This window comes from Podarcis filfolensis, assembly GCF_964270895.1.
Source record: "Podarcis filfolensis genome assembly, chromosome: 12".
In the NCBI taxonomy this organism is placed as follows: Eukaryota; Metazoa; Chordata; class Lepidosauria; order Squamata; family Lacertidae; genus Podarcis; species Podarcis filfolensis.
The window spans coordinates 12132515-12158608 of NC_139614.1; the positions used below are offsets into that span (position 1 = coordinate 12132515).

The 26094-nt window shown below is 43.4% G+C and overlaps 2 protein-coding genes across 8 annotated transcripts; both read left to right on the forward strand.

Annotated features, from left to right (window-relative positions):
- The first annotated feature begins 2427 nt into the window (after positions 1-2427).
- On the forward strand, positions 2428-7572 carry LOC310745499 (C-C chemokine receptor type 5-like). 5 transcript variants are annotated; one of them, XM_083578211.1, is made up of 3 exons: positions 2428-2546; positions 3953-4054; positions 6382-7572. In XM_083578211.1, exon 3 carries the CDS (start codon positions 6390-6392, stop codon positions 7455-7457), a length of 1068 nt encoding a protein of 355 aa, XP_083434337.1. In that variant the 5' UTR covers positions 2428-2546; positions 3953-4054; positions 6382-6389; the 3' UTR covers positions 7458-7572. The 5 variants fall into 5 exon arrangements, with proteins under 5 accessions (XP_083434337.1, XP_083434333.1, XP_083434335.1 ...); XM_083578210.1 differs by lacking the exon at positions 3953-4054 and adding an exon at positions 2809-2857 and having other exon boundaries at positions 2504-2521; XM_083578208.1 differs by lacking the exon at positions 2428-2546 and adding an exon at positions 2559-2857.
- Positions 7573-9966: 2394 nt separating this feature from the next.
- LOC310745490 (C-C chemokine receptor type 5-like) lies at positions 9967-25554 on the forward strand. 3 transcript variants are annotated; one of them, XM_083578182.1, is made up of 3 exons: positions 10019-10694; positions 20068-20113; positions 22145-25554. In XM_083578182.1, the coding sequence occupies exon 3, from the start codon at positions 22153-22155 to the stop codon at positions 23230-23232; it is 1080 nt and encodes a 359-aa protein (XP_083434308.1). In that variant the 5' UTR covers positions 10019-10694; positions 20068-20113; positions 22145-22152; the 3' UTR covers positions 23233-25554. The 3 variants fall into 3 exon arrangements, with proteins under 3 accessions (XP_083434309.1, XP_083434308.1, XP_083434307.1); XM_083578183.1 differs by lacking the exon at positions 20068-20113 and having other exon boundaries at positions 9967-10694; XM_083578181.1 differs by lacking the exon at positions 10019-10694 and having other exon boundaries at positions 19202-20113.
- Positions 25555-26094: the final 540 nt, after the last annotated feature.

Genomic DNA, 26094 nt, shown 5'->3' on the forward strand with positions numbered 1-26094 from the left:
ATCACCTCATACGTGGTAACTACAGAGCCGGCCCAAGACATTTTGCCACCTGAGGCGAACCACAAAATGGTACACACACCCTGCCAGGGAAGAAGGAACAAGGGGAATTAAAGATCTACCTTGGGTTCAAGAGTGGAAGGAGACCACCAGTGCCCCCTGCTATAGAGGCAGCAGAGGTGGTCTCTAAGGTGCATTCTGCAGCCGTTGCTACCCCTGTGGCGGCAGCAGTGGGGTGTGCATTTCTTGGGAGGTCAGATCTGCAGCCCCTGTGGATCCCGCCACCTGAGGCAGCCACCCCACCTTGCTTCATAGGTGGGCTGGCCCTGGGTAACTGAGCTTCTCTTCTGAAGATCTCTGCTGCCTAACGGTGATGCTTTTATACAGGGTGAGTCTTTTAAAAGAGACCCCATGGAACATGTGTACTCTGTATCTACGGGGCCTCTTTTAAAGGACCCACCCTGTACATGAGGATCTCCTAGTGAAGGGCCATTAGAATATTGTTCTCTATATGATCCCAAAAACTGTTTGAGGCATTTTCTCCTCTCTCAGTGTGAGCTGTAGTGGTTAAGAGCGGTAGGTTAAGAGTGGCTAAGAGCCAGTGTGCTGTAGTGGTTAAGAGCTGTAGTCTCGTAATCTGGTGAACCGGGTTTGCGTCTCCGCTCCTCCACATGCAGCTGCTGGGTGACCTTGGGCTAGTCACACTTCTCTGAAGTCTCTCAGCCCCACTCACCTCACAGAGTGTTTGTTGTGGGGGAGGAAGGGAAAGGAGATTGTTAGCCGCTTTGAGACTCCTGAAGGGGAGTGAAAGGCGGGATATCAAATCCAAACTCTTCTTCTTCTTCTTCTTCTTCATATGTTATGCCCAAACCCCTTCCTTAAAGGGATGAAATAGAGTCGCAAAGTGATTTCATGCTCTTTATTCAGCTCATAGTGGTGAGGAGGAATGAATGAATGAAAGTCCCCTCAAAGTATCTGCTTTATATACATTATTTACACAATGGGCTGCACATGATTGGCTAATTCCGGAATTCTACTGTAAGCCAATCAAGTTGTGGATTCACTTCTATCTGGAGCATGATTGGGTGGTTCCTGCCAACCAATCATACTGCTGCATTGTTCTAGGACCAATCAGACTGCTGCATTCTGAATCCTATTGTTCTAGGACCAATCAGACTGCTGCCTTTTGGATCCTATTCGACTCAGTACATAACAAGGGAGGAGGGAGGTTTTTACACCAGCCAGAAGAACAAGGCTTTTTTCTTCTTGCTTAGATATTACAGTAAAAATGGGCCTCTCTCTCTGGAATGTCTGGCTTAGGCAGGTAGAAGATAAGAGCAAAGTTGAATGGGTGTTATTGTAACCCCAGACAGGGGGAGGCTGAAAAGGAGGAGGCAAACTGAAAAGGAGGAGGGTAACACAAGAAACAAAGCCCCATCTTATTGCTATTAGTGTAAATCACATGTTTTACATGTGAACACATGTCTATGCATTCTAAGGGGTATAAAAAGTGGGCGCACCCTTACTGGGCTGTGCAGCTTGCGAGCTTATCGCTCTGTACCTTTGTTCTGCATATTCAGCGGCGTAGCGTGGATTGTCAGCACCCGGGGCAAGGCAAGTAATTTGCGCCCCCCTAACCCGGGGCAAGGCAAGTAATTTGCGCCCCCTAACCCCTAACCTGCCACCGCTGCCAGCTTCTTCTTGCTGCTGCCTGGTCTGGTCTGGTGTGGTTCTCTCCCGCGCTCAGCGCTGCGCTGGGCAGCCGCTGCACTGTCCCTCCCCCAGATAGTCCCTCGCCCTCTCTCCGCACCGCACGCCTGGCACCCACCCCCTCCACAGTGGGCGGCGACCCGGCAGCTTGGATCGGATTCGCACAGCCAGCACTGCAGTGAGTGAGAGAGAGTGAGTGAGCCAGGTAGGGGCAGAGAGCTGCGAGTGCGAGTGCGCCCCCCCAGATGTTGCGCCCGGTGCGGCCGGCCCCCCCTGCACCCCCCACGCTACGCCACTGTGCATATATGCATTTCAAATAAAACCCTGTTAATAACCTGCAAGGACGTTTTGCCGCTTTGTGTGAATCTGTGCTCCGGGGACCCAATAGCAGATATGGAACAGGTCCAACACTAGATTTAGGCTTATTAATTTTTTTAAGACAAGCAACTCACTGAAAGACTATGTCGAAAGAATCATACTCAATCTGGGCGACCCAGAGATGTTGCTCTACTGCTGAAGTTTGGGGCCTCTGGTTTAGTGAGCACTTCTTGCATATTAAGCTTATACTTCATGGATTACTGAGACTCATATGAAGACACTGGGCCAGACGACACTGGGGGTGGTTGTTTTTTTAAGTGGGTTAAATGAACAACCACATGTTCATGTTCACTTCTGGTTCAGAAGTGATATCCTTATCAGAATCAGCTGAGTGAGAAACCTTTTAACAGAACCCCTTACAGTGAGCACTTGTCAGACAACCTTTCAAGGCAGGCAGTTTTGAAGACCGCCTCAGAAATACTTTGTGAACAGTCCTGTGAGTTGATGGGAATGGATTTTTGGTAATTATTTGATTTGGCAACATAAACTGTAACTCAAAATTGTGCAATGAAAGTCTAGCAAGATACTGTACTTCAGTTTTCAAAACCATCTGTAGTAGTACAGAAATAGCTTTTGCTGACCAAATGATTTCTGTTAGAAGGGAACTAGTCTTGATTTTGAGCAGCAATGTTTGGTGGCTAGAAATTTGCAGAACAATTCCTTCTTCACAGAGAAAAGGGCTATTTCTTACTTTCTGCTTTTTACAATGTTCCTGTTCCAAAGAATCTAGCTGTCGCCACCATCTTTTAAAAGCAAGCAACTTTGTAGATTGGTAAGTTAATTTAAGGGGGGAGCACTTGCCTTTATGTGAATAAACATTGAAAAAGTCAACTTAGATAGGAATGCTGCACGAATTTCTAAGCCTGTAAATTGAACAAGATGTAAAATATGTGACTATTGATATTAATGAACCAGTTAACACTTTCCTGTTATGTTCATATTGTTCAGAACATTGGAATTCCATAGTCAGTTTTTGTAATCAAAGTCCTTTAATTTTCACTTCCATTGCTGGATTTTACCAATGGTGCTAACATTTAAACTAATATGCATGCCTTAGCTGCTTTTAATTGACCCCCAAAATTGGGTCAATTAAAAACCTGGTTTTAATTGACCCAAATATCACTTTCCAGTACTCTTGAATGTGCAGATGAAACTAAAGCTCCAATCCTATAGCCAGTTACCCATGAGTAAGCCCCACTGAATTCAATGTATATGTACAGGATTGCCCAGTGAATGTACAACTTGCCCCAGTTGGAGCTGATCCATTTACACAATTTCAGTGATGTGAAAGCAGAGTTTTGAAATTAGTATCAGCCTAGATCTTAAAACACTATCCGGAGGAAATGAATATGCAGGCGGAGCATTTTGAAAGTCGATCAGAGTTTTGTTTGTTTTGTTTTTAAAGTAAAGTAATATTCTGGATAGGTTAGCCAAAGTCTAATGAAAGCAGGACTTCTGCACTTTAATAGTTGTGTAGATGACCCTGAATATTAATTTATTACTTAATAAAATGTATACATCACTTGGTTGCAAAAAAACCCACACCAAAACCCTCAAAGTGGTGTTGTATTATTAATATGAGGTTTTATAATACAAAAAGAGTAAAGGACCCTGGACGGTTAAGTCCAGTCAAAGGCAACTTTAAAAGTTTCTGAAATGTGGTGTCCAATATTTGTGGTTTAGCAGCTGTGCCAGCATTGTTTTTTACAGAAAAGCCCTTGATAAAGACAATCATGTTGAAACGTGCCGGGCATACAGTATCTATAATAAAACATGCCCTTGTTTTTAAATCTTTGAGACGTATTTCTCCTTTTTGTTCTGCACTTCTAGATACTTCCTTTTTCATGTTGTTTTCTCATTTCTGTAGTATCGTTTGTTGCCAAAGGCAACTGACATGCTGTAAAATGGCTGTTTTAACCATGTCTACTCAGAAGTAAATCCCACTGAATTCAGTGAGGCTTTCTTCCTGGTAAGTAGGGTTAGGATTTCAACCTTAACCTACTTCCTATTGTGAATTTTTAACTCATTATTGTTCCTTTCACTTGGTTAGAAGTGATCACTTTGCTATCTGCGTGTTTTGTTACTATTCCTTAAAGTTGTCTATTTTCCCCCAAAGTGGGAAGAACCAGCTGGATTCGACTGCCTATTTTTGACCACCCAAAGTCTTCATGTTAAATTAAATTTTAAATCCCTCCCCTCCTCTCCACATTAAACCATTCCTTTCCGCTGCCTAGCTCAGTTTTTGCAGCATCTCTGATGTATTTCAGGCAGGATTCTCTCTCAACCCTGCCTGGAGACACCAGCGACTGAACCTGGGACCTTCTCCATGCAAAACCGATGCTGTAACACTGAGTTTTGGCCCTTCCACAACTTTATACTGAACTGCAATCCTAACCCCATTTATCTGGGAGTAAAGACGGGTGGCGCTGTGGGTTAAACCACAGAGCCTAGGACTTGCCGATCAGAAGGTCAGCGGTTCGAATCCCCGTGACGGGGTGAGCTCCCGTTGCTCGGTCCCTGCTCCTGCCAACCTAGCAGTTCGAAAGCACGTCAAAGTGCAAGTAGATAAATAGGTACTGCTCCAGCGGGAAGGTAAACGGCGTTTCCATGCGCTGCTCTGGTTCGTCAGAAGCAGCTTAGTCATGCTGGCCACATGACCTGGAAGCTGTACGCTGGCTACCTCGGCCAATTTTGTTTTTAAGGTGTTGTAAGACTCTTCTGTTTGTGTAGAAGACTAACTGAGTGATCTGTTTCTTTATGCTGGAAGGGAACCCAAAGGAATGCAGTTAATTTGCAAATATCTGTTGGTGACTGAGATTTTGGTGTCTATTGTGTGCTACGCAAAAGAGAACATATATTTCTGCATTAACAAAAGACAAAATGGCACACAGACTTGTGCAATTGGAGTTTAACAGAAAATACCAGTTGAAAGTGGGAATGAATGGCAGAATGGATTGAGGTGTGTTTGAACATCGCTAACCAATAAAGACATTCAGTGGGAGAAGGTGGTCAGAAATACAATCAGAGCATTATAGGCAAATATGTTAACATCTGCAGAGTTCTGTCTCGGGTTTGCTGTTGTTCAACATCATTATAAATGTTATGTACTGAGTTGAATAGGATCCAAACTGCAGCAGTCTGATTGGTCCTAGAACAATAGGATTCAGAATGCAGCAGTCTGATTGGTCCTAGAACAATGCAGCAGTATGATTGGTTGGCAGGAACCACCCAATCATGCTCCAGATAGAAGTGAATCCACAACCTGATAGGCTTACAGTAGAATTCCGGAATTAGCCAATCATGTGCAGCCCATTGTGTAAATAATGTATATAAAGCAGATACCTTGAGGGGACTTTCATTCATTCCTCCGCACCACTATGAGCTGAATAAAGAGCATGAAATCACTTTGCGCCTCTGAGTATATTTCAATAAACAACTTGGATGATGGTGTTCAGGGGATTCTTATCAAATTTGCAGATGACACCAAACTGGAAGGGGTAGGCAATGCCGCAGAAGATAGAAGTATATTTCAAGCTGGCCTAAGCAGATTGGAGAACTGGGCTAAAACTAACAAAACAAATATCAAGAGGATCAAATGTATGGTTCTACTCTTAGGCAGAAAGAACCAGCTGCACAAATATAAGATGGGAGACACCTGGCTTGCCAGAAGTACATATGAAAAGGATCTAGGGGTCTTAGTAGATCACAAGCTTAACACGAGTGAACAGTGTGATGCAGCAGCAAAAAAAAGCTAATGCTATTCTAGGCTGCATCAAAAGAAGTCTAAAGTCCCAATCAAGGAATATAATAGGGATAGCCACCTTCAAATATCTAAAGCGTTGTCACATGGAAGATAGAACTTGTCTTCTCCTGCTCCAGAGGCTAGGAACCAAACCAATGCATTCAAGTTAAAAGGACAGGACGTTTCAACTAAACACCAGAGAGTTTACTGACAGCATGAGCTGTTTACAGTGGAACAGACTCTGAGAGATAGTGGTCTCTCCTTCTGTGGAGGTTTTCAAGTTGAGATTCCTGCATTGCAGAGGGTCTGACTATATTACTCTATGATTCTATGACCCATTTTCCCCTCCATCTTTTTTGTGTGTTTCTTTACTCTTATTCTTTATCCTTTGTTCTTAATATTTAGACTGTCCACCAATATCTTGATCCTCGTAAGCAGACTGAATATTCAACATTAGCAATAGTTTTTTTAAATAAATTAATAAATTAATTATATGTTACAATAAAGTTTCATGCTGATATCTTATATGATGCATGTGAATTCTTTATTCTCAGGGAAGAAGATGGATGATTATACTGATTGGCCAGAAGATTATAGTCTAACCACATCTTATTACTATGATACAGGCGTAGCCCCAGTCCGCATCGTGGCGGGGGAATCATTTGCGTCTTATGTTGTGCCACCGCTTTACTCTCTGGTGTTCATATTTGGCCTGTTGGGCAACTCACTGGTGGTGCTGATTCTCATCAGATACAAGAAGCTCAAGAACATGACCGATATCTACCTGCTCAATTTAGCCATCTCGGACTTGCTTTTTATCTTCTCGCTCCCATTTTGGGCTTATTACGCAGCCCACCAGTGGGTATTTGGAGACGCAATGTGCAAAATTCTCTCTGGGATCTATTACGTAGGCTTCTACAGCGGAAGTTTTTTTATCATCCTTTTGACAATTGATAGATACCTGGCCATCGTCCACGCAGTGTTCGCATTAAAAGCCAGGACGATCACCTATGGCACTGTCACAAGCGTCGTCACTTGGGTTGTGGCCTTATTAGCCTCTGTGCCAGAATTTGTATTTCACCATGTTCAAACGGAATCTGAGACCCACAAATGTACCATTCATTATCCTTCAAAACATGAAAACGATTGGAAGCAATTTTTAACTTTAATGAGGGTTGTCTTGGGCCTAGCTCTTCCCGCAGTCATCATTGTCTTCTGTTACATGCAGATTATAAAGATTTTGATTAAGGGTAGAAATGAGAGAAAGCAGAAGGCTGTCAAGCTTATTTCTGTCATTATGATTGTTTACTTCCTTTTATGGATGCCATACAACATCACTCTTTTGTTGCAGACCTATCAAGATTCAATTTTCTCATGTGGCTTAAAAAATGATTGTGAGGGAAAGTTATCTGTAGCCATTGGGGTGACAGAGATAATTGCCATGATCCACTGTTGCATCAACCCTGTGATCTATGCCTTTGTGGGGGAAAAATTTAGGAAATATATCTCTATCTTTTTCCAGAAGTGTACATTAGTTCCTCTCTGTCCAGGTCGCGATCACCCTAGTTTAGACCGGTCTACTTCCTCCTACATGAGTACAACAGAACATGACATTTCTATTGGTTTGTAAAGTGATTTCCAGTTGTGTGCTCTTTTTGTTTGTGTGCCTCTGTTTAGTTGTTATGCCTAAGGAGCAGGGGACTATCATGATGAACTCCTGCACATTAAAATTTCTAAGTATACTACTGCCAGGCTAGGCATGGTCAAATCTGTCAGTTTTCAATTTCAGCAAGTTTCTGATTTTTCCATTATTATGTTTTGTTCTCTACATTTCCACAGCAGTTTGTGATTTTTTTAAAAAAGTGTCATCATATAAATTCACCAGCATTTCCACTAATATATTTTCTATGCAATTTCTCCTAACATACACATTTTTGCAAATTGATTTGCTGTAATATAATGCACTTTCATATGCCATTTTCACTAACGTGTGCATCCTAATGGACATTTTATATCCTAGCATATGCATTTTTGTACACATTGGCCGAAGAACTGAACTGCAAAATTTGGAGAAATGCACCTTTTCAAGGGTCTTGGTTCTTGCATTGCATTTGAAAGAACAAATTAAGTAGCCTTGTCCGTAAATGCGAACTGAATCTAATTTCTCCCCAATCCTTACAGATAGCACAGATCTGGGGAAATGTTTTGTTAGATTAGAAGAAATTAAAATTAAAATGCTGGTGGATTTTCTGGAGAACTTAAAATATATGCTGCGGGGAAGACTGTCTCACAAACCTGCAGATCGTCCGTGATCTGTCAGCTTGCATCAAGGTGCGAGTGGCAGGGATGCTGGGTCTAAGGGCGCAGCGCAACTGGCACTCTCCAGAGCCACTCCTACATGCAAGAGACACCTGTTTTTCATAATTATAAGATTGGGGGTGGGGGGAACCAGGCATGTTCCAGGTGGAGGAGAAAAAAGAAGAAAAAACCCTGCTAAATTATACAGTCGTTGGATGTTGAATTTTGGACTTTAAACGGACTCTCATCTTAAAACGTGGATTAAGGAGGTAAGCAACCACTATCTTTCCATACCTGCTATATTACATCATGATTTGGCGAAGCTCAGCCAGAAAGAATTTAATTACTTAAACAAAACACAAGAGGCGAAAATTATAACTGAATGCATGATATACAGCCCTCAAAAACTCTAAGAGAAGTTGGCAAAACCAGATTAGCTCAGGCTGAAGATGGAAACAAAATGGTGATCATTATTGCGCAGTTACAAAAAAAGGGGATTATTATGGAAAAGAGCTCCTTTGGACAGGGTGTACTGTATTTCGTTCTAAAATATATCTGCTTGTGTGGATTATTTTTATACATTCTTGTGGACAGAAAGACAGAGAGTGCTGGATCCCTGCCAGCTCTTCTAGGGCCCGGAGGAGCTTGGGGGGGGGTGTCTTGTTGGAGGAATTCAAGTAATTTTCATATAATATACAGCTGGGAAGCACGTCCCACAATACAGCAATATATACAGACATATACGGACATCAGCTCATTAAAAGACATTGGGGAGAAATTGTTGATTGGCCATTTATAAACTTTACTTTTGGAATCAAGCCCTGTGTCTTTAATGAGAACTTGACGAACAAGAGAGATAAGAGGACTGAATACCAAATAACTGAACAGAGAATAAGATGATTTAAAAAATGCCTCTTGTGGGTTAACAACACGGATAATATTAGTTTTGGATAATATTAGTTTTGAATTTGAAAAATACTGAAAATGCACAGACATGATGATTATCTCTAGACATCTGGAACATGGGAAGTCCCAATAAAGTTTTGATAATTGGAATATATATTTGGTGTATTGTTATTATTGTAATTTGGATTGATTTGCTTTAATTTGTCATTAACTGGAAGATTATTATTGAAAATGAATAATAAAAAAAATAAAAAATATGCTGCGAACTGATGTAGAAATGTGGACAGATGAGAAATGAGAAAATGGGGAAAATTTTGCACTTACCTTTTAAAGTGGTATCCTGCAAAGCAGCAGAAGTTTAGGATCAGAGCTTTTTGCCTAACCTCTTCTACTCTCCTATACTTCCAAATAGTTGGAATTCTGGAATACTAGGCTTCCTGTATTGCCCTCACTCCCACAAAAGGGCTATCTCAGCATACATCCTCGTGACTAACATCTACTGGCTAGAGGAACATGAGGGTACATAAGGGATGTGACCATAGCAGCAAAACTTTTCTCAAATTGGGCACCACCCACCATTAATGTGGAAGTGGGGAAAAACACTGCTCTCTAGGAAGAGCAACAAATGACCATCAGTGCAGAGAATCGGCTCCAAAATCACTCTTTAAAAGGTGGGATCAAACAGCAACTGTGCCAGTATGCATGGTAAGGGTGGAAAGCCCTGAGAGAACCTAAACCGCCAGATTCACCCTTCTCTAGCTACTTGGAGATGCAGTCATACTTATGAAGCTTGGGGCATCTGGTCAAGTGAGTACTTGCTGTGCATTAAGGCAAGGGCGGAGGAAGGGGGTGCAGTGGGTGCTGTCCGCCCCGGGTGTCACCACTGAGGGGGGTGACAAAATGCCGGGTGACACTCACCACGGGGCCTGCAGCTCGCCACACGTCCAAGCGGTCCGCCCTCTGCCTCCGCCCCAGCTGTAGGGCGGCTGAGTGGAAGGAGGCAGGCAGACTTCAGAGGCCCCGCGGTGCGCCCTGCCCCTCTGGGCGGCTCGCCCCGCCCCTGGGTGCACCACTCCAGGTGCCCGAGCAACCTTCCTCCGCCGCTGCATTAAGGCCAGCCTTCAAGGATTTCTGAGACTCTTGCATGAACATTGGGCAAGGCAGCTCTGAAGACCGCCTCGGAAATCTTATATAAGCAGCTCTGCAAGTTCTTTGGAGTGTGTTCAATGAACAACCAGATGCTGATACCATTATCAGTAATCCACAGAGTGAAAAACCCTTAAATGGAACCCATTTCCTATGTGAAAAAAATATGTGGTTTCATGAAGACATTGAACAGCAAAATTGGTAGATGAAGATTTTTCTTCGTTGTATTTTTGTGTTTTACAGCATGGGCTGTAATCCAAGTTTGTGCAATTGAAGTCCACGGAGGAGTAAGATGCACTGCAGTTTTTAAAATCCTCTGCTGAGTTTTGCTAGCCTGCTAAACAATTATTTTTAGAAGGAGGGAACTGTTTCTTTTTCTTTTTTTTTTTTAAGAAAGGAGAAACTTTTGTTCACTATAAATTTGCAGAACAAGTATTTCTTCACACAGGAAGGTGTTTTTTTTTTTTACAACGTGCCTGATCACCAGCATCACTGAAAAGCAAGCAATTGTAAATTGGTAAGTAAATTTAAGTTGGGGGGGTTTGCATTTATATATATATTAATTAACAGCAAAAAAAGAGTTAACAATGATTAGGAATGATGCATGAAAGTAACCTACCTGGATGTAAAAAAGGCAGTTATTACAAACCCTGAAAACTGATGATTAATATTGATGACCCTTTCTTTACGTTCATATTGTTCAGAAAAAAAGCCATAAAGACCGAATTGGGTTTTTCTGCCATTTTTAAAAATTATCTTTGGCTAGATGCAGTTAATAGTTTTTCAGTAGCTTGAATGCGATATGAAAGAGCTATTGTTTCTTGTTTCTTCTCTGCAGTGAGATATCCAATCAGATAGTTGTCCCAAATTTTGACAAGAGAATACGCAAGGCCATGGGCGGTTGTTCCCCAGGCAAAAATAGCAAAATTCTTTCCTCTTTAAATCTTGGGTGTCATTTATTCACGTGCATATGCGGACTGAGGGCCATTTCACAAGGAAAACAAAATTTAAAAATTCCTTCCAGTAGCACCTTAGAGACCAACTAAGTTTGTTATGCACTGAAACAGAAGTGTATCTGAAGAGGTGTGCATGCACACGAAAGCTCATACCAATAACAAACTTAGTTGGGTCTCAAAGGTGCTACTGGAAGGAACTTTTTTATTTTGTTTTGACTACGGCAGACCAACACAGCTACCTACCTGTAACTACTCCTATGTGAGTAATACTGCAAAAAATGTGCATCTAATAGTGTAAAACATGCTTGGTTATCATGACATGCTGCCGCAGGTACATGCCTTTCACATGACTGTGTAAATATGGACCACGTGCTATTTTCTGATATTTTGTTAATAGTTTGCTGTTTAACCGTGTGTCATTTTAAATGCGTGGTATGATAACGATTTTGAATGACAAAGAGGAGGCTTACTATTGGATCAGCAAAATGCCCATCCCTTTGGGCACTGGAGGAGAGACCTGAATATTGCAGGGAACCCTGTGGACATCTGTGCGCTCTGCTTGTGGGCACATCTCCCCATGGAATTCCTGCTGGGGAGGGCAGGCTATTCGGCGAGCAGATTCTGCCCTCGCTCCAACAACGTCCCCTAAAACGTTGCCGAGTTTTCCCATAGGAATGAATGGCTACTATCTGTTTAAGTGGAATAAATTAAAGAGAAGCCATAGCTATCTGCTCCCTGCACCTGGGCATCCTAGCATTCAGGGGAAATGACTGTAGCTCAGAGAGAGAGTGTCTGTTTTCCGTGTAAAAGGTCCCAGGTCTGATCTCTGGCATCTCTGGTTGGTGATGGAAATACCCCTTTATGAAAACCCTGTCAGTGTAGTACTGAACTAGATAGTATTTGTTTGTGTAGTACTGAACTAGATAGTATTAATGGTCTGATTTGGCATTAGGAAGCTTCCTTTTTTAATTCAAAATTATAACAAGACATATTATCCAAAAACATATCATCCTTGTTCCCCCCCCCCCGCATTTTTCCTCCCTCCCCCCCACAAACCCCCCACCCCCCGACTTCCCTCAGTTCCAGTCTTTGGTTTCTCTGAGACTGCTGTTTTCTGCATGTTACAAAGTTGTATAGATCCTCAAACTATTTAGCTGATATTATCAATAAAAGGTTTGTGAATGTTTATTCAAAACCTGCCAAGCAGTCCAGTTCGCTTTGTTGCGTCTTCAGATACTTTGTAAAGGGTTCCCATTCATCCTTAAAGTCACAGTTATCCTTGTCCCGTAGCTTATATGTCAGTTTTGCCAGTTCTGCATAGTCCATCAATTTTTCTTGCCATGATTCTTTAGTTGGGGTTTCTTCAGTCTTCCATCCTTGTGCTACCAGAACTCTCGCAGCAGTTGTCGCATACATTAAGATGTTTTTCAACTTTTTTGGCAGGTCTTTCCCTACAATCCCCAACAAAAATGCCTCAGGTTTTTTAACAAATGTTAAATGGAACATTTTCTTCAATTCATTGTATATCCTTTCCCAAAATTTTTTAATTACCTTACAATCCCACAACATATGATAAAATGTCCCCTCCTTTTCCTTACACTTCCAACATATATTTGAACTAGTTTTGTACATTTTCCCTAACTGCACTGGAACATTAAGAAGCTTCCTATACTCTCATCAAAGCCTTCATTTACCCAGGCTTCATGGCTCCATCCTGGGTTTTCCAATCATGCTTTGGTTCCGGCCAGTGCTGTTTTCCTAGAAAAGGAGGTGCCAGAACTCACCACGAACTTCTCCCGTGTTCTCTTAGAATGGCAATGGCACCCATCTGAGAGGTGCCGGAGCTGAGATCCGATGACCTGGCTGAAAAAAGAAAAGCCCCGGTTCTAGCATTGGTTATTTAGAATGAGCGTGAGCTAGGAGCCACTGTCTTCCCAGTCACGCCCCAACTTTAAAGTTGCTACATGTCTATCAAGCATAACGCTAACTCAGTGTTCAAAGACAGAGGCGAGAAAGTGGGATGATTTAGTTGCAAACCAGGCATAGCTGTCAACGTTTCCCTTTTCTTGCGAGGAATCCTATTCAGAATAAGGGAATTTCCCTTAAAAAAGGGAAAAGTTGACAGCTATGAATCCAGTTCACCTTTGGCTCCATTCACCTCAGTGCTTGAGGTGGGAAGAAAAAGAGGGTGTGCTAGTATTTTGGTCTGCTTTTCATTTCGTTCTGTTTTTGATCTGTTTGGAAAGAAGCAGGATGGCATCCCACTCGGGGCCAACCAACTGTGAGCACTGCATTTAAGGAAACGGGTCAGGAGTGCCTCACCGATTATATTTCAAATGCAATGCACTTGTTGCTATTCTCTTTCTAGCCAACTCTATGGTTATGAACTCTATGGTCCATAACACGATGATGACAATCACTGGGCCAAGCGTACTAGAGTGTAAGCCCCAGAAGGAAGCCCCACTGAGTTCAAACATGTATTAGAACTGGTCTGCTTCTGACTGTTCTTAGAAACAGTTTACTAGGTCTGTGTACTAAGTAAAGTAAAGGTAAAGGGACCCCTGACCATTAGGTCCAGTCGCGGATAACTCTGGGGTTACGGCGCTCATCTCGCTTTACTGGCCGAGGGAGCCGGCGTACAGCTTCTGGGTCATGTGGTCAGCATGACTAAGCCGCTTCTGGCGAACCAGAGCAGCGCACGGAAACACCATTTACCTTTCCGCCGGAGCAGCACCTATTTATCTACTTGCACTTTGACATGCTTTCGAACTGCCAGGTTGGCAGGAGCAGGACCGAGCAACGGGAGCTCACCCCGTCGCGGGGATTTGAACCGCCGACCTTCTGATCGGCAAGTCCTAGGCTCTGTGGTTTAACCCACAGCGCCACCCGCGTCCCACTATGTACTAAGTATGCATGGTCAAATCAGCAGCCTCTTTGCTAAAAAAGAAAGGGGTGGGTGACATATTTTATATCATTGCTGTAACCATTATAAAGTGAAAACAAACACAACATGGTTAGACCGTGGTGCTGATAATGCCAAGGTTGCAGGTTCAATCCTCATATTGGACAGCTGCATATTGCTGCACTGCAGGGGGTTAGACTAGATGATCCTCAGGATCCCTTCCAACTCTACAATTCTATGCTTCTAACAAATGCTTGTTTTGCAATTGCAATTGGAAATATTCGAAAACAAGCCTCTCAGCCTTACTGAAAATGTTGCCTTCCTCCCTACGGAAATCTGAAATATCATCCTTGCAAAAGCACCATTATCTTTGAGTCACAGCTTCTCTAGCCAACCCCACCCTGTACACTGTGATATGGAGATAACAACTTATCTTACACAGTTGTGAGGAGGATTACTTTTGTGTGTGTGTGTGTGTGTGTAACACTTTTCATACCCTCACTTGCTATAACTGCAATATCTATTGAATATTTAATTGCTATATACTTTGCCCTGGTTACTTCGGGTTGAAAAGTCCACATTGTGTACCCTCTAGTTACACTGTTGAGATTCTCCTAGATGAAAGGTGGCCAGCATATACCTTCAGTTTTGAAGGTGTACAAAGCCAAACTAGTTACCAAGATTATGTACAGACTTCTACTTTGGATACTGGGGATTAAGGAATCCCTGGTGAGAAAGATCTTTTGCATCCCATATGTGCATTTGTTCTTTGGAAACAATGGTACAGTCTCTTTCAATGGGTTACTGGAACCACCAATATCTATCCCCCTTAGATTTCGGCTATGAATCCCTGGCTTTGCTTTATAATTATGACTCCTCCTGGCTCAAGCTGGTTAACAGCCATGTTAACACTACTGGCTGTTGATCACCCCATCTTCTGCCTCTTTGGTTAGAAAAACCAGCTGCCTGCATTAAACAGAGACTTTTGGATCTTAGCTTGCAAAATTCATTTGCTCTGGCAAATGAGGTTTCCCCACCTCTATACATCAAACCTAGGCAGCATCTTAAAAAGCAGAGACATCACCTTGCCAACAAAGGCCCGTATAGTTAAAGCTATGGTTTTCCCAGTAGTGATGTATGGAAGTGAGAGCTGGACCCTAAAGAAGGCTGATCGCCGAAGAATTGATGCTTTTGAATTATGGTGCTGGAGGAGACCTCTTGAGAGTCCCATGGACTGCAAGAAGATCAAACCTATCCATTCTTAAGGAAATCAGCCCTGAGTGCTCACTGGAAGGACAGCTCCTGAAGCTGAGGCTCCAATACTTTGGCCACCTCATGAGAAGAGAAGACTCCCTGGAAAAGACCCTGATGTTGGGAAAGATTGAGGGCACAAGGAGAAGGGGATGACAGAGGACGAGATGGTTGGACAGTGTTCTCGAAGCTACCAGCATGAGTTTGACCAAACTGCGGAAGGCAGTGGAAGACAGGAGTGCCTGGCGTGCTCTGGTCCATGGGGTCACGAAGAGTCGGACACGACTAAACGACTAAACAACAACAACATACATCGAATGCAAGCTAGCATTAATTATTTGCATGACTGGTGTTTAGCAACATTAAATATTCCTAGAGAGAGTCTAGTCAGTGGCTATGCTCAATGTTTTGTCTTCAGCATTTATAGAAGGTTGATGCGGTTGTCTATCTTGGCACATGAGTTTGCAAAAGCGGATCAGTCAAAATTTAAGCATGTGTTATTAATTAATTAACAGGAAACTCTGGTAACTGCAGTTCTGGAAGTAGGGATGGAATGGTGTGTGTGAGTGTACCTAACTTATAATTCTTTGCATACTCATTAAACTACTGTTCCCATGAATTTTTGCAGAACACCATCACAATTAAACTGGTATAGAGGCCATTATCAGGAGGCATTTTGCTGATCATTTCCTTGGGAAAATGTATGTGCACAGACACGAAGGCAATTTAAACTATTATGTTCAATCCATTCCTGACACAGAAAGACATATTCCCCATAGAAAGCATATGCATTTTAAGAGTGGAAATGTAGCCATTGGAACAGTTGCTCCATGGCTGTTTATGTGGCTAGGATTGCACCATAAATCTTCAGTTAAATTATTGCAACAGGGCCTTCTTTCTGATTTTGTTTGTTCATTTCTGTAGCCCCACTATGTCTTCTTTTCACAAGAATTCATTATTCATGCTCATGTAGGATGCCCTGCACAAACATCTCTTCTTGAAAGCTATAAAGGTACAGTCTACCAACCAAGAACGAAACTTCCAATAATAATAATAATAATAATAATAATAATAATAATAATAATAATAATTATTATTATTATTATTATTATTATTATTATTATTATTTATACCCCGCCCATCTGGCTGGGTTTCCCCAGCCACTCTGGGCGGCTTCCAACAGAATATTAAAATACAATAGTATATTAAACATTAAAAGCTTCCCTAAACAGGGCTGCCTTCAGATGTCTTCTAAAAGCCTGGTAGTTGTTTTTCTCTTTGACATCTGGTGGGGGGGGGGCGTTCCACAGGGCAGGTGCCACTACCGAGAAGGCCCTCTGCCTGGTTCCCTGTAACTTGGCTTCTCGCAGTGAGGGAACCGCCAGAAGGCCCTCGGTGCTGGACCTCAGTGCCCGGGCAGAATGATGGGGGTAGAGACGTTCCTTCTGGTATACTGGACCAAGGCCATTTGGGGCTTTAAAGGTCAGCACCAACACTTTGAATTGTGCTCGGAAACATACTGGGAGCCAATGCAGATCTCTCAGAACCGGTGTTATGTGGTCTCGGCGGCCACTCCCAGTCACCAGTCTAGCTGCCGCATTCTAGATTAGTTGTAGTTTCTGGGTCAACTTCAAAGGTAGCCCCATGTAGAGCGCATTGCAGTAGTCCAAGCGGGAGATAACTAGAGCATGCACCACTCTGGCAAGACAGTCTGCGGGCAGGTAGGCTCTCAGTCTGCGTACCACATGGAGCTGATAAACAGCTGCCCTGGACACAGAATTGACCTAAGCCTGCATGGACAGCTGTGAGTCCAGAATGACTCCCAGGCTGCGCACCTGGTCCTTCAGGGGCACAGTTACCCCATTCAGGACCAGGGAGTCCTCTACACTTGCCCGCCTCCTGTCCCCCCAAAACAGTACTTCTGTCTTGTCAGGATTCAACCTCAATCTGTTAGCTGTCATCCATCCTCCGACTGCCTCCACTCACACAGGACCTTCACCGCCTTCACTGGTTCTGATTTGAAAGAGAGGTAGAGCTGGGTATTATCTGCATACTGATGAACACCCAGCTTCCAAGAGTTTTAGGGCTGATTCAGAAATCATCTAGGTAACAAATGAGCATGTCCTGATGAGTATGTTCTACTGCAGGGATGATAAACCTATGGTCCACATTTGCACCTAGCAAATGCGCCTGTCCTGATATGAGGACACTCTGTAACAGAGATGGTGAATCTCTGACCCTCCAGATGTTGTTGTACTGCAGCACCCAACCCTTCATCATGCCAGCTGAAGATGATGAGTCAACAACCTCTGGAGGCACAGAGGTTTCCTGTTATGTACTGAAGTTCTCACCCTGGGCCAGCAGGGGGATACTGTAGATAGTTATGCAAATGAAGGATCAAAAGTGACATTCAGTGATTGGCTAGTTACAGAAAATGGTTACTGTTGCATTCTAGTGGAGCTCTATATAAGCAGGCTGACTGAGCTCCTCAGTTCAGTTCTGTTCCACCTTACAAATAAAGAGCTGCTTTGGAAGAATCGCTGTGTCGTCTGATATGTTCGCCCACAACTTAACATTTCCCATCTGCGTGGTATAGGAAGCCATGACCAATTGTTTATTTCTGTGCCATGGAGTTGCAGGAAACACTTATTTCCAAACACAAATAGCAGGGCAAAGAACTGCAAAAAGTATTTCGGGAGTCCTAAGGAGGTTGAGATTTGGCTTCCATCAGCAGCCCTTTGTGCAACGTGGCAAACTGCTCTTGAAACCAAGTCAGTTCTTTCTCTTGCTGCTGATTTTTATCTAAAGCAGCCTCGGGAAACTTGTTAAGTTTGAATTAAGGGGCACCTTGATTTGTTTAACTCAAAATTCACACACACCAGCTCCCCCCCCCCCCCCGGTGAGCAAAAAACAACCACCCAACATTCTTGTGTGTAGGGCAGGAAAGTAAAAACTAAAAAGTAAGTGGAAATGTGTGTGCATCTTATGGAGTGAATGCAGGTTGCACAGCTATCCCAGAAGCCAGAACAGCAGCACTCCCTCTCGCTGTTCTAGCTTCTGGTTTAGCCGTGCGAAGCCTCCTCAGGGCAGCGGGAGCCTTCATCCTGCTGCCCTGAGGCTTCACGCGGCTATCCCAAGAACCCAGAACAGCCTTCATCCCGGGCTGCCCTTCTTCCTCCTCAGGGAAAAGCCTGCAAGCGCCGCACACACACTCCACGCGGCTCGTGAAAGGGAGCACTGAGCAGAGGCTGGGATGCATACAGGCTCTGCTCAGCACTCCCTTTAAAGAATATTTTTTTCTTGCATTCCCCCTCTAAAAACTAGGTGCGTCTTATGATCAGGAGCGAAAAATATGGTAGTTGGGTGGGGAACAACTTATTTATTCATTTAATAACATTGATTTACTGGCTTGGTTGTAGAAGGGTTAAGCAGCCCCTATCTCTACCATTCTCTACTCAAACCAGCTGTAAGGCAGCATGGAGTTCAGGCTCTGCTCTAGGAACGAACACAAGAGTTCTAAAGCTGCTTTAGCAAGGAACTAGCAGAAACTGAGCCCTTGTATAGTGGCTGATGGCCCCTATGCTGCAAGATGCTGCTTGACTTCTAGGGGTCCAGCCTTCTCCAGTAATCTCCTACTGTGATGGACTTCTTCTGCAGTGGATTCCTCCCAGGTGGGTAGGGAAGCAATGGCTCTGCACATTCATCTGGTGCAGTGGTTCTCGGGCTGCTCCTGTGTGCTGCCACCCTGCTTTCAGGGTTGGAGTGCTCACTTTCATCACGCAATGAACAGGTACCTGACTCTTGCTTCCTGACACACACTAGCTGTGCCAAGGCATTTTGGTCAGACCAATGCCGGCAGCAGCAACTGCTTGCATGCTAAGGAGGCATGGAGACAGAGAAATGGGTGGAGGGACAGAGGGGAAAGGCCTGAGGTGTTGTTGGGAGGAAATCTGAAAGTGTGACAAACTGTTAATCTGTGACCAACATAACATTTGTAAGCTTTTTCAAAAAATATTTTGCGTTTTAGCTAATATTATCTGAACTCCAATTAACGTTAAACTATTTGTGTGTTCCCTATAGAAACAGTATTTTTTTTAAATGCCACAGGTAGTTTAAATGCTTTATTTTTCTTGTGTGACCAATGTAACAGTTTTGCAAAATGGATAATTTATCTGTAACTTGGCTCATTGTTTTCTCTAAACCTATGAATGAAACAATTCACCTGCAGCAATAAGAGCGTATGCTTCATTACTTACGGTAATGTTTATTGGAAATCGTAGGAAAAAGGGTTTCCTGGCAAATGACCTGCAGCCATCAGAACAGGACAATTCACTGCTAGGCACCCACAAATAAATGCCTCCAAATAAATTGCACAGGACATTTAGCTATGTATTCACAAGTTGAAGCTGGAATCAAGTCCAAATTGGAAGCTGTAGCGCTAATGGGAATTTACACTTAACCATAGACATCACCCTTATGAGTTTTGTTTCAAGCCAGCATCATTTGCAGGGCAGGCAAAAGTCCCTTTTTAAGCAGAGGATTTTATACTAATCAACATCATAGCATATCACCTGGCGAACAATTTTTATTTTCCATTTCCCAGTCTCAAACTCTGCACAGTTCCCAGGTGACACCAGAACTTCAGTGTCCATTTCTGCTTCTTTCAGGGTGATCACATTGCCCATTGGGACATTATTCCCTGTGTTTGTACTGTTTTGCTTTAAATGATGTTAAGAAGTAATTTACACCTTGTGTTCAAGACTGCCTTCAACTTTTTGCAGGGTTGTAACTGTTCCCAGAGGCAAGGCGAGAAACCTTCAGCTCGAGGTGAGTTCTTGTATTTCTAGGTCAATAGTGTCGAACTTCTGCCCTTTGGGCCAAACTGGGCCTACCAGGCTTCCCCATTTGATCTGTCAGGCCATCTGGGGCAAGCCAGAGCCACCTGCACTACACCTGATGTCATAAAAGGTAAAGGGACCCCTGACCATTAGGCCCAGTCGTGGCCAACTCTGGGGTTGTGGTGCTCATCTCGCTTTATTGGCCGAGGGAGCCGGCGTACAGCTTCCGGGTCATGTGGCCAGCATGACTAAGCCGCTTCTGGCGAACCAGAGCAGCGCATGGAAACGCCGTTTAGCTTCCCGCCAGAGCAGTAGCTATTTATCTACTTGCACTTTGACGTGCTTTCGAACTGCTACGTTGGCAGGAGCAGGAACCGAGCAACGGGAGCTCACCCCGTCGCGGGGATTTGAACTGCTGACCTTCGGATCGACAAGTCCTAGGCTCTGTGGTTTAACCCACAGTGCCACCCCTTACCTGATGTCATACAGGTAAGGAAAAAGCTTGACCAGAAGGGCACAGCTTGCCCAAAGCCACTATGGGCCGCTCCCAACAACCAGCTGAGCCTTTGGGGACCCTGCGCTAAGCACATTTGCTCTCCCTGGAGGACTTAGGACTTTCAAATTTCAGTGGTGCCCTGTGCAATGCCAAAATTCGGTGCCCCCTGCCTCTCACCTTCCATTCTAAGTCATTGTTGTGCCCCCCTTCCAGCTCGGTGCTCATTGTGGGCAAACTGGTTGTACTCCCTTATATTCACCTCTGGGAGATGGATGCTAACGAGGTCATGGGCAGCAGCACAGAGGAGGAGTTAAGAAACGGGGAAATGGAGTAAGCAAAAAAGGGTGATGCGGCAAACACATGTTACAAGTCATGTAAGCGATTAAAAAAACACTTTTTGCATCACCATCGATTACTTGATTTTAGTTCCAGAAAAACAACATATCACCTAGTCACAGTAGAAATGCTGTGTGATTCCTACCCAAAAAATGAAGGAAGGAGCAAACCACAAGGCAAAGCTTGAGATAGTATGTGGTTAAGCCCTCTGTCCTTCAACCACATTCAAGCTTGAAAAATGTAACTATAGCTCCTCCAAATGGCAGAAAAGTAGTTGCAATGTAGACTCTTCCGTTTCTACACGGCTGACTACTAAAGAAATCCTCAGCGAAATTTTGCCCAGTGACATACTGTACACATTTACTAGCACTCTTTTGTCAGGGAGTGGGGTTGGAGGAGACAACACTTTTCACAAGATAACCATTTCATGTTGATTTTTCTGAGCTGCATTACAGCTACTGGGCACCCAACAGTTTCTTCAGGTTTTGTTAAGATACATTTCTGGGCTGTACAAAATTTTGGTCAACATCCAAGGGTGATTTCATATGGCCATCTTTTTGGGGTGACTTTAATGAAAATGAAACTACTGTATACTAACAATGGTGAAGAGGCTTTCATTCACCTTTTTCATTTTGGATACCGTACGACACTTTTTTCAACAGAGGATGCTCATTTGTTAAACTGTAAGTGATCGATGTAGAGTGATGCGATGGGTTTCCAAGGTTTACATTAGACTACCTGTAATTTCTCTCTCACTTCACGATTGTAATTATGTACAAAATATATGTATCGTACAATGTGGGATTCAGAACGTGCTGAAACAGTGCTGGGGCACCAAGCAAACTATAATGGAAAGAATGGCATTTTGGCAATAGGCTCACTGATTATAATCACTCCTATGCAACTGCTTCTGCACAGATACACAATGTTGTTATTATTGAGTTGCATAAGTGCATATGAGTAGATTGGTGAAGTCCCAGCAGTTGTTGATCTTTAATAAGCGCATGCTTAGCCTAAACATGAAAACATCTGCATGAACAAAATCTATTGTTTTCTGTATTTTGATTTCTCCCCTCCTGTGGTGAAAGTTCAGTATATTCTCCTATGTACGGAAACCAGCATTTTATGATTACTGTGCATGCAGTGTGGATGCGTAAATATAAATGAGCATATCTTCTACAATTGCAGGGAACAAGATGCCTACTGCTAAGAGCACAGCAGAGTACTATGAAGATGTAACAACCACAGAATACGTTTATGATGAAACAGCAGAACCATGTCAAAGTGCCAGTGTTAATGAATTTGCTTCCCAGTTCCTGCCACCGCTTTACTCTTTGGTGCTCATATTTGGCTTGCTGGGCAACTCACTGGTGGTGCTGATCCTCATCAGATACAAGAAGCTCAAGAGCATGACTGATATCTACCTGCTCAATTTAGCCATCTCGGACCTGCTTTTCATCTTCACACTCCCATTTTGGGCTTATTACGCAGCGCACGAGTGGGTATTTGGAGATGCAATGTGCAAACTTCTTTCTGGAATCTATTACGTAGGCTTCTACAGCGGAAGTTTTTTCATCATCCTTTTGACCATCGATCGATACCTAGCCATCGTCCATGCCGTGTTTGCATTAAAAGCCCGGACAGTTACCTATGGCATCCTCACAAGCGTTGTCATGTGGGGCGTGGCACTCCTAGCCTCTGTGCCGGTAATGGTCTTTAACAGGTTACAAAAGGAAGACAATCGCTCAGTGTGCACTCCTCATTTTTCTTATGAAAATCAGATTATCTGGAACCAGTTCTTTACACTGAAAATGAACCTTATAGGCCTGATCTTCCCAATGATCGTCATGACCTTCTGCTATGCACAGATCATAAACACTCTAATGAAATGCAGGAATGACAAGAAGAGCAAAGCGGTCCGGCTGATTTTTATCATCATGATAGTTTACTTCATTTTTTGGGCCCCATACAACATTGTTCTTCTGCTACAGACATTCCAAGATGCATTTGATCTCAGCAATTGTGCCTCCATTAGTAATTTGGCTATAGCAGCACAAGCGACAGAAACAATAGCAATGGCTCACTGCTGCATCAATCCTGTGATCTACGCTTTTGCTGGCGAGAAGTTCAGAAAATATGTTTGCAGCCTTTTCCGAAAGCATGTGGCTCTCCACCTTCCAAAAACATGCCTCTCTCTGTATACGGAGCCCCTGGAACGTGTCAGTTCCACATACTCCCAGTCTACTGGGGAGCATGACATGTCGGCGGTGTTGTAGTGGCTTTCCAGAGAGAAAAAGTAAAACTTACTTCTGCCGGTGCAACTTAACAGATCCATTTGAGCTTTGCAGTCTAAACTCAGTTTAAAAGGGCTGAGTTGCTTCTGACAAAAGCTGCTTTTATGGCAAGAGAGAAGATCTGGGTCGGCTATATACTGTAATTGCTTGGCTTACGTCACCTCACAAGCTGAGTGATAAAACAAATGTTACATGCAAGGACACCGGAGATGTTATGAACATCACCAGGGGTTTAATATCAAGCACATCTTATACGCTGCTCCCTGTTGCCTTTGAAATGCATGTGTGTCTTTTTTAATGCAAATGTATGCCAAATCTAATCTTATATGAATGTCTGCACAAATTAGCATGCTATAGTTCCTTGCACAAGTGAGCCTATTGCTCTGTCCTTAAGGACACTAAACACCCTGCTCCCACACCCAGTTTGTTTTCTGCAAGGTCATGCATTAACAGACAAAAACCATGTCTTCATTTCACCACCTGCAGCTAGAATGTTGGAAGGGAGCAATGGCTATCTAGCGCCTTCCTGCTTAACATGACCATCCACTTTCCTGTCCCCGACAGACCAAACTATGCATCCAAACTATGTTGCATCTGAAGCAAAGGGAAGGTAGGTGCACTGGGAAAGCTGATTGCAGAGTAAATAGCAGTGCAATTTTCTTCCCAGTTCCAACCATGGCAAACTGAGCCATTGGCACGCAGACAACCTACCCGCCAACTCTTCCCAAGGAAATTATACTGGGTGCAAGATCATTGCACTTAACGTCTGGTCTAATGTTGGTTCGAGGGCTTGTACTGTTATGATGCCACAAGCCTGAATGGAAGTAGTTTTCCTCGACAGCTTCTGCAGAGAGAGAGAGAGAGACACACACACACACACACACACACAGAGAGAGAGAGAGAGAGAGAGAGAGATGGATTATCATTTGGGGAATGTACAGTTGTACCTTGGTTTTTATATAGCTGAGTTCTCGAACGTTTTGGCTCCCAAATGCTGCAAACTTGGAAGTGAGTGTTCTGGTTTACGAACTGTTTTTGGAAGCCAAACTTCCGATGGGGCTTCCGTGTCTTCCAAATGGCTGCAGGAGCTTCCTGAAGCCGATCAGAAGCCACACTTTGGTTTTGGAAGTCGAACGGACTTCCGGAACGGATTCCGTTCGACTTCCAAGGTACGACTGTATTAGGCTGGGCCTGGAACAGGTATACAGTGGTACCTCAGGTTACATATGCTTCAGGTTACAGACTCCGCTAACCCAAAAATAGTACTTCAGGTTAAGAACTTTGCTTCAGGATGAGAACAGAAATCGTGCTCCAGCGGCGGAGTGGCAGCAGGAGGCCCCATTAGCTAAAGTGGTGCTTCAGGTTAAGCACAGTTTCAGGTTAAGAGCAGACCTCCGGAACGAATTAAGTACTTAACCCGAGGTACCACTGTATTCATTCTGATTGATCTGGGTTATAGCACATTGACAGGCTGGAGTTCCTAGTCAGCTGAGAGTCAACTGTCAGGGAAAGGAAGTTAGATTTTTGCGGAGAAGTGAGTGGATGAGAGAGGTTTGAGGGGAAAGGTCAGAGAAAAAGGCTAATGAGAATAGCTAAAGTCTGGATAACAATGTCAGCTTGTTAATACCTGTCTGATGAAGATCAGGAGAAAAGAGTCAGCGGCGGAGGTGATCTGAAAACCTGCCCTGTGCAAAGGTCTCGCCAGAGGAAGGTTACACAAATGGGTTTTTTAAGTTGGCCTAATTGTCCAAGCAGCCAGAACTACAACCAGAGGAGCTTTGGGGTACAGAGGCTGGATTGAGTTGTCACGAGTATTTTGACTGGGGTGGAGATTCAGGGAATTCAGCCTGAGATAAAAGCTACTTAGAGGCTGGTGTCAGCAACAGGACCTTTAAAGTCTTCAGAAACCATAATCGAGCACCTTTAAGACCCCAATGCAAATATAAGTATTCCCTTATGTACATAGTACCTTTTAATAAACCAACAAGCTTAAAGTTCAACCTATCTCTCGTGTTGGCATCCACCTCCTGCCTAAACTTTTTATATCAGCTACCAGGCTTTGAAACTGGTGGCCGCGGAATATTAAAGAACAGCTATACAAATGCGGGTTTTAGTAAGTGAGAAAGAGGGAACTGGTATCCCTGACACAAGCCAATAAGGTGAGCGTAATAAATGGAGAACATAGTGCTGTTTATTAAGCTGAACTGCTTATTCAGCTGCGAAAAGTGGGATAAATGTTCAAGTAAATGTGCTCAGGATTGACTTGTTATAAATCCAACAATAAAAGCTTGTTTTGTACTACAATATACAAGTGTAGTCATTAAATTTTGCTTCCTCGTGTTTTGGAGTTCTGAAAATTATAGGTTTTGCCTGTAGTTTAATGGGATGATGGCAACTAAACTGGATAATAGGAGAGTTTACTCCTTTATGCGACGGAAGCTCGTATCAATATACGGTACAGTGGTACCTCGGGTTACAGACACTTCGGGTTACAGATGCTTCAGGTTACAGACTCCACTAACCCAGAAATAGTACCTCGGGTTAAGAACTTCGCTTCAGGATGAGAACAGATATCGCGCGGTGGCAGCGGGAGGCCCCATTAGCTAAAGTGGTGCTTCAGGTTAAGAACAGTTTCAGGTTAAGAACGGACCTCTGGAACGAATTAAGTTCTTAACCTGAGGTACCACTGTATACATAAAATCCGCCTCAAACTCCTATGGGGAAAATAATGAAGTGCGGTTGCTGTGACCCCCCCCCCATATTTCCCATTCACTACTTCAGCATCAAATTGCTGTATATTAAAGTCCTATATGATGTAGATTAAATCCTTCGTCTCCCGATAAT

Excerpts from the sequence above, each read along its gene's own strand:
- LOC310745499 (XM_083578211.1), top strand. The coding sequence starts at position 6,390 with ATGGATGATTATACTGATTGGCCAGAAGATTATAGTCTAACCACATCT.
- LOC310745490 (XM_083578181.1), top strand. The coding sequence starts at position 20,011 with ATGATGTTAAGAAGTAATTTACACCTTGTGTTCAAGACTGCCTTCAAC. Across the intron at positions 20,114-22,144 it reads CGAGAAACCTTCAGCTCGAG|GGAACAAGATGCCTACTGCT; the intron begins GTGAGTTCTTGT and ends CTACAATTGCAG.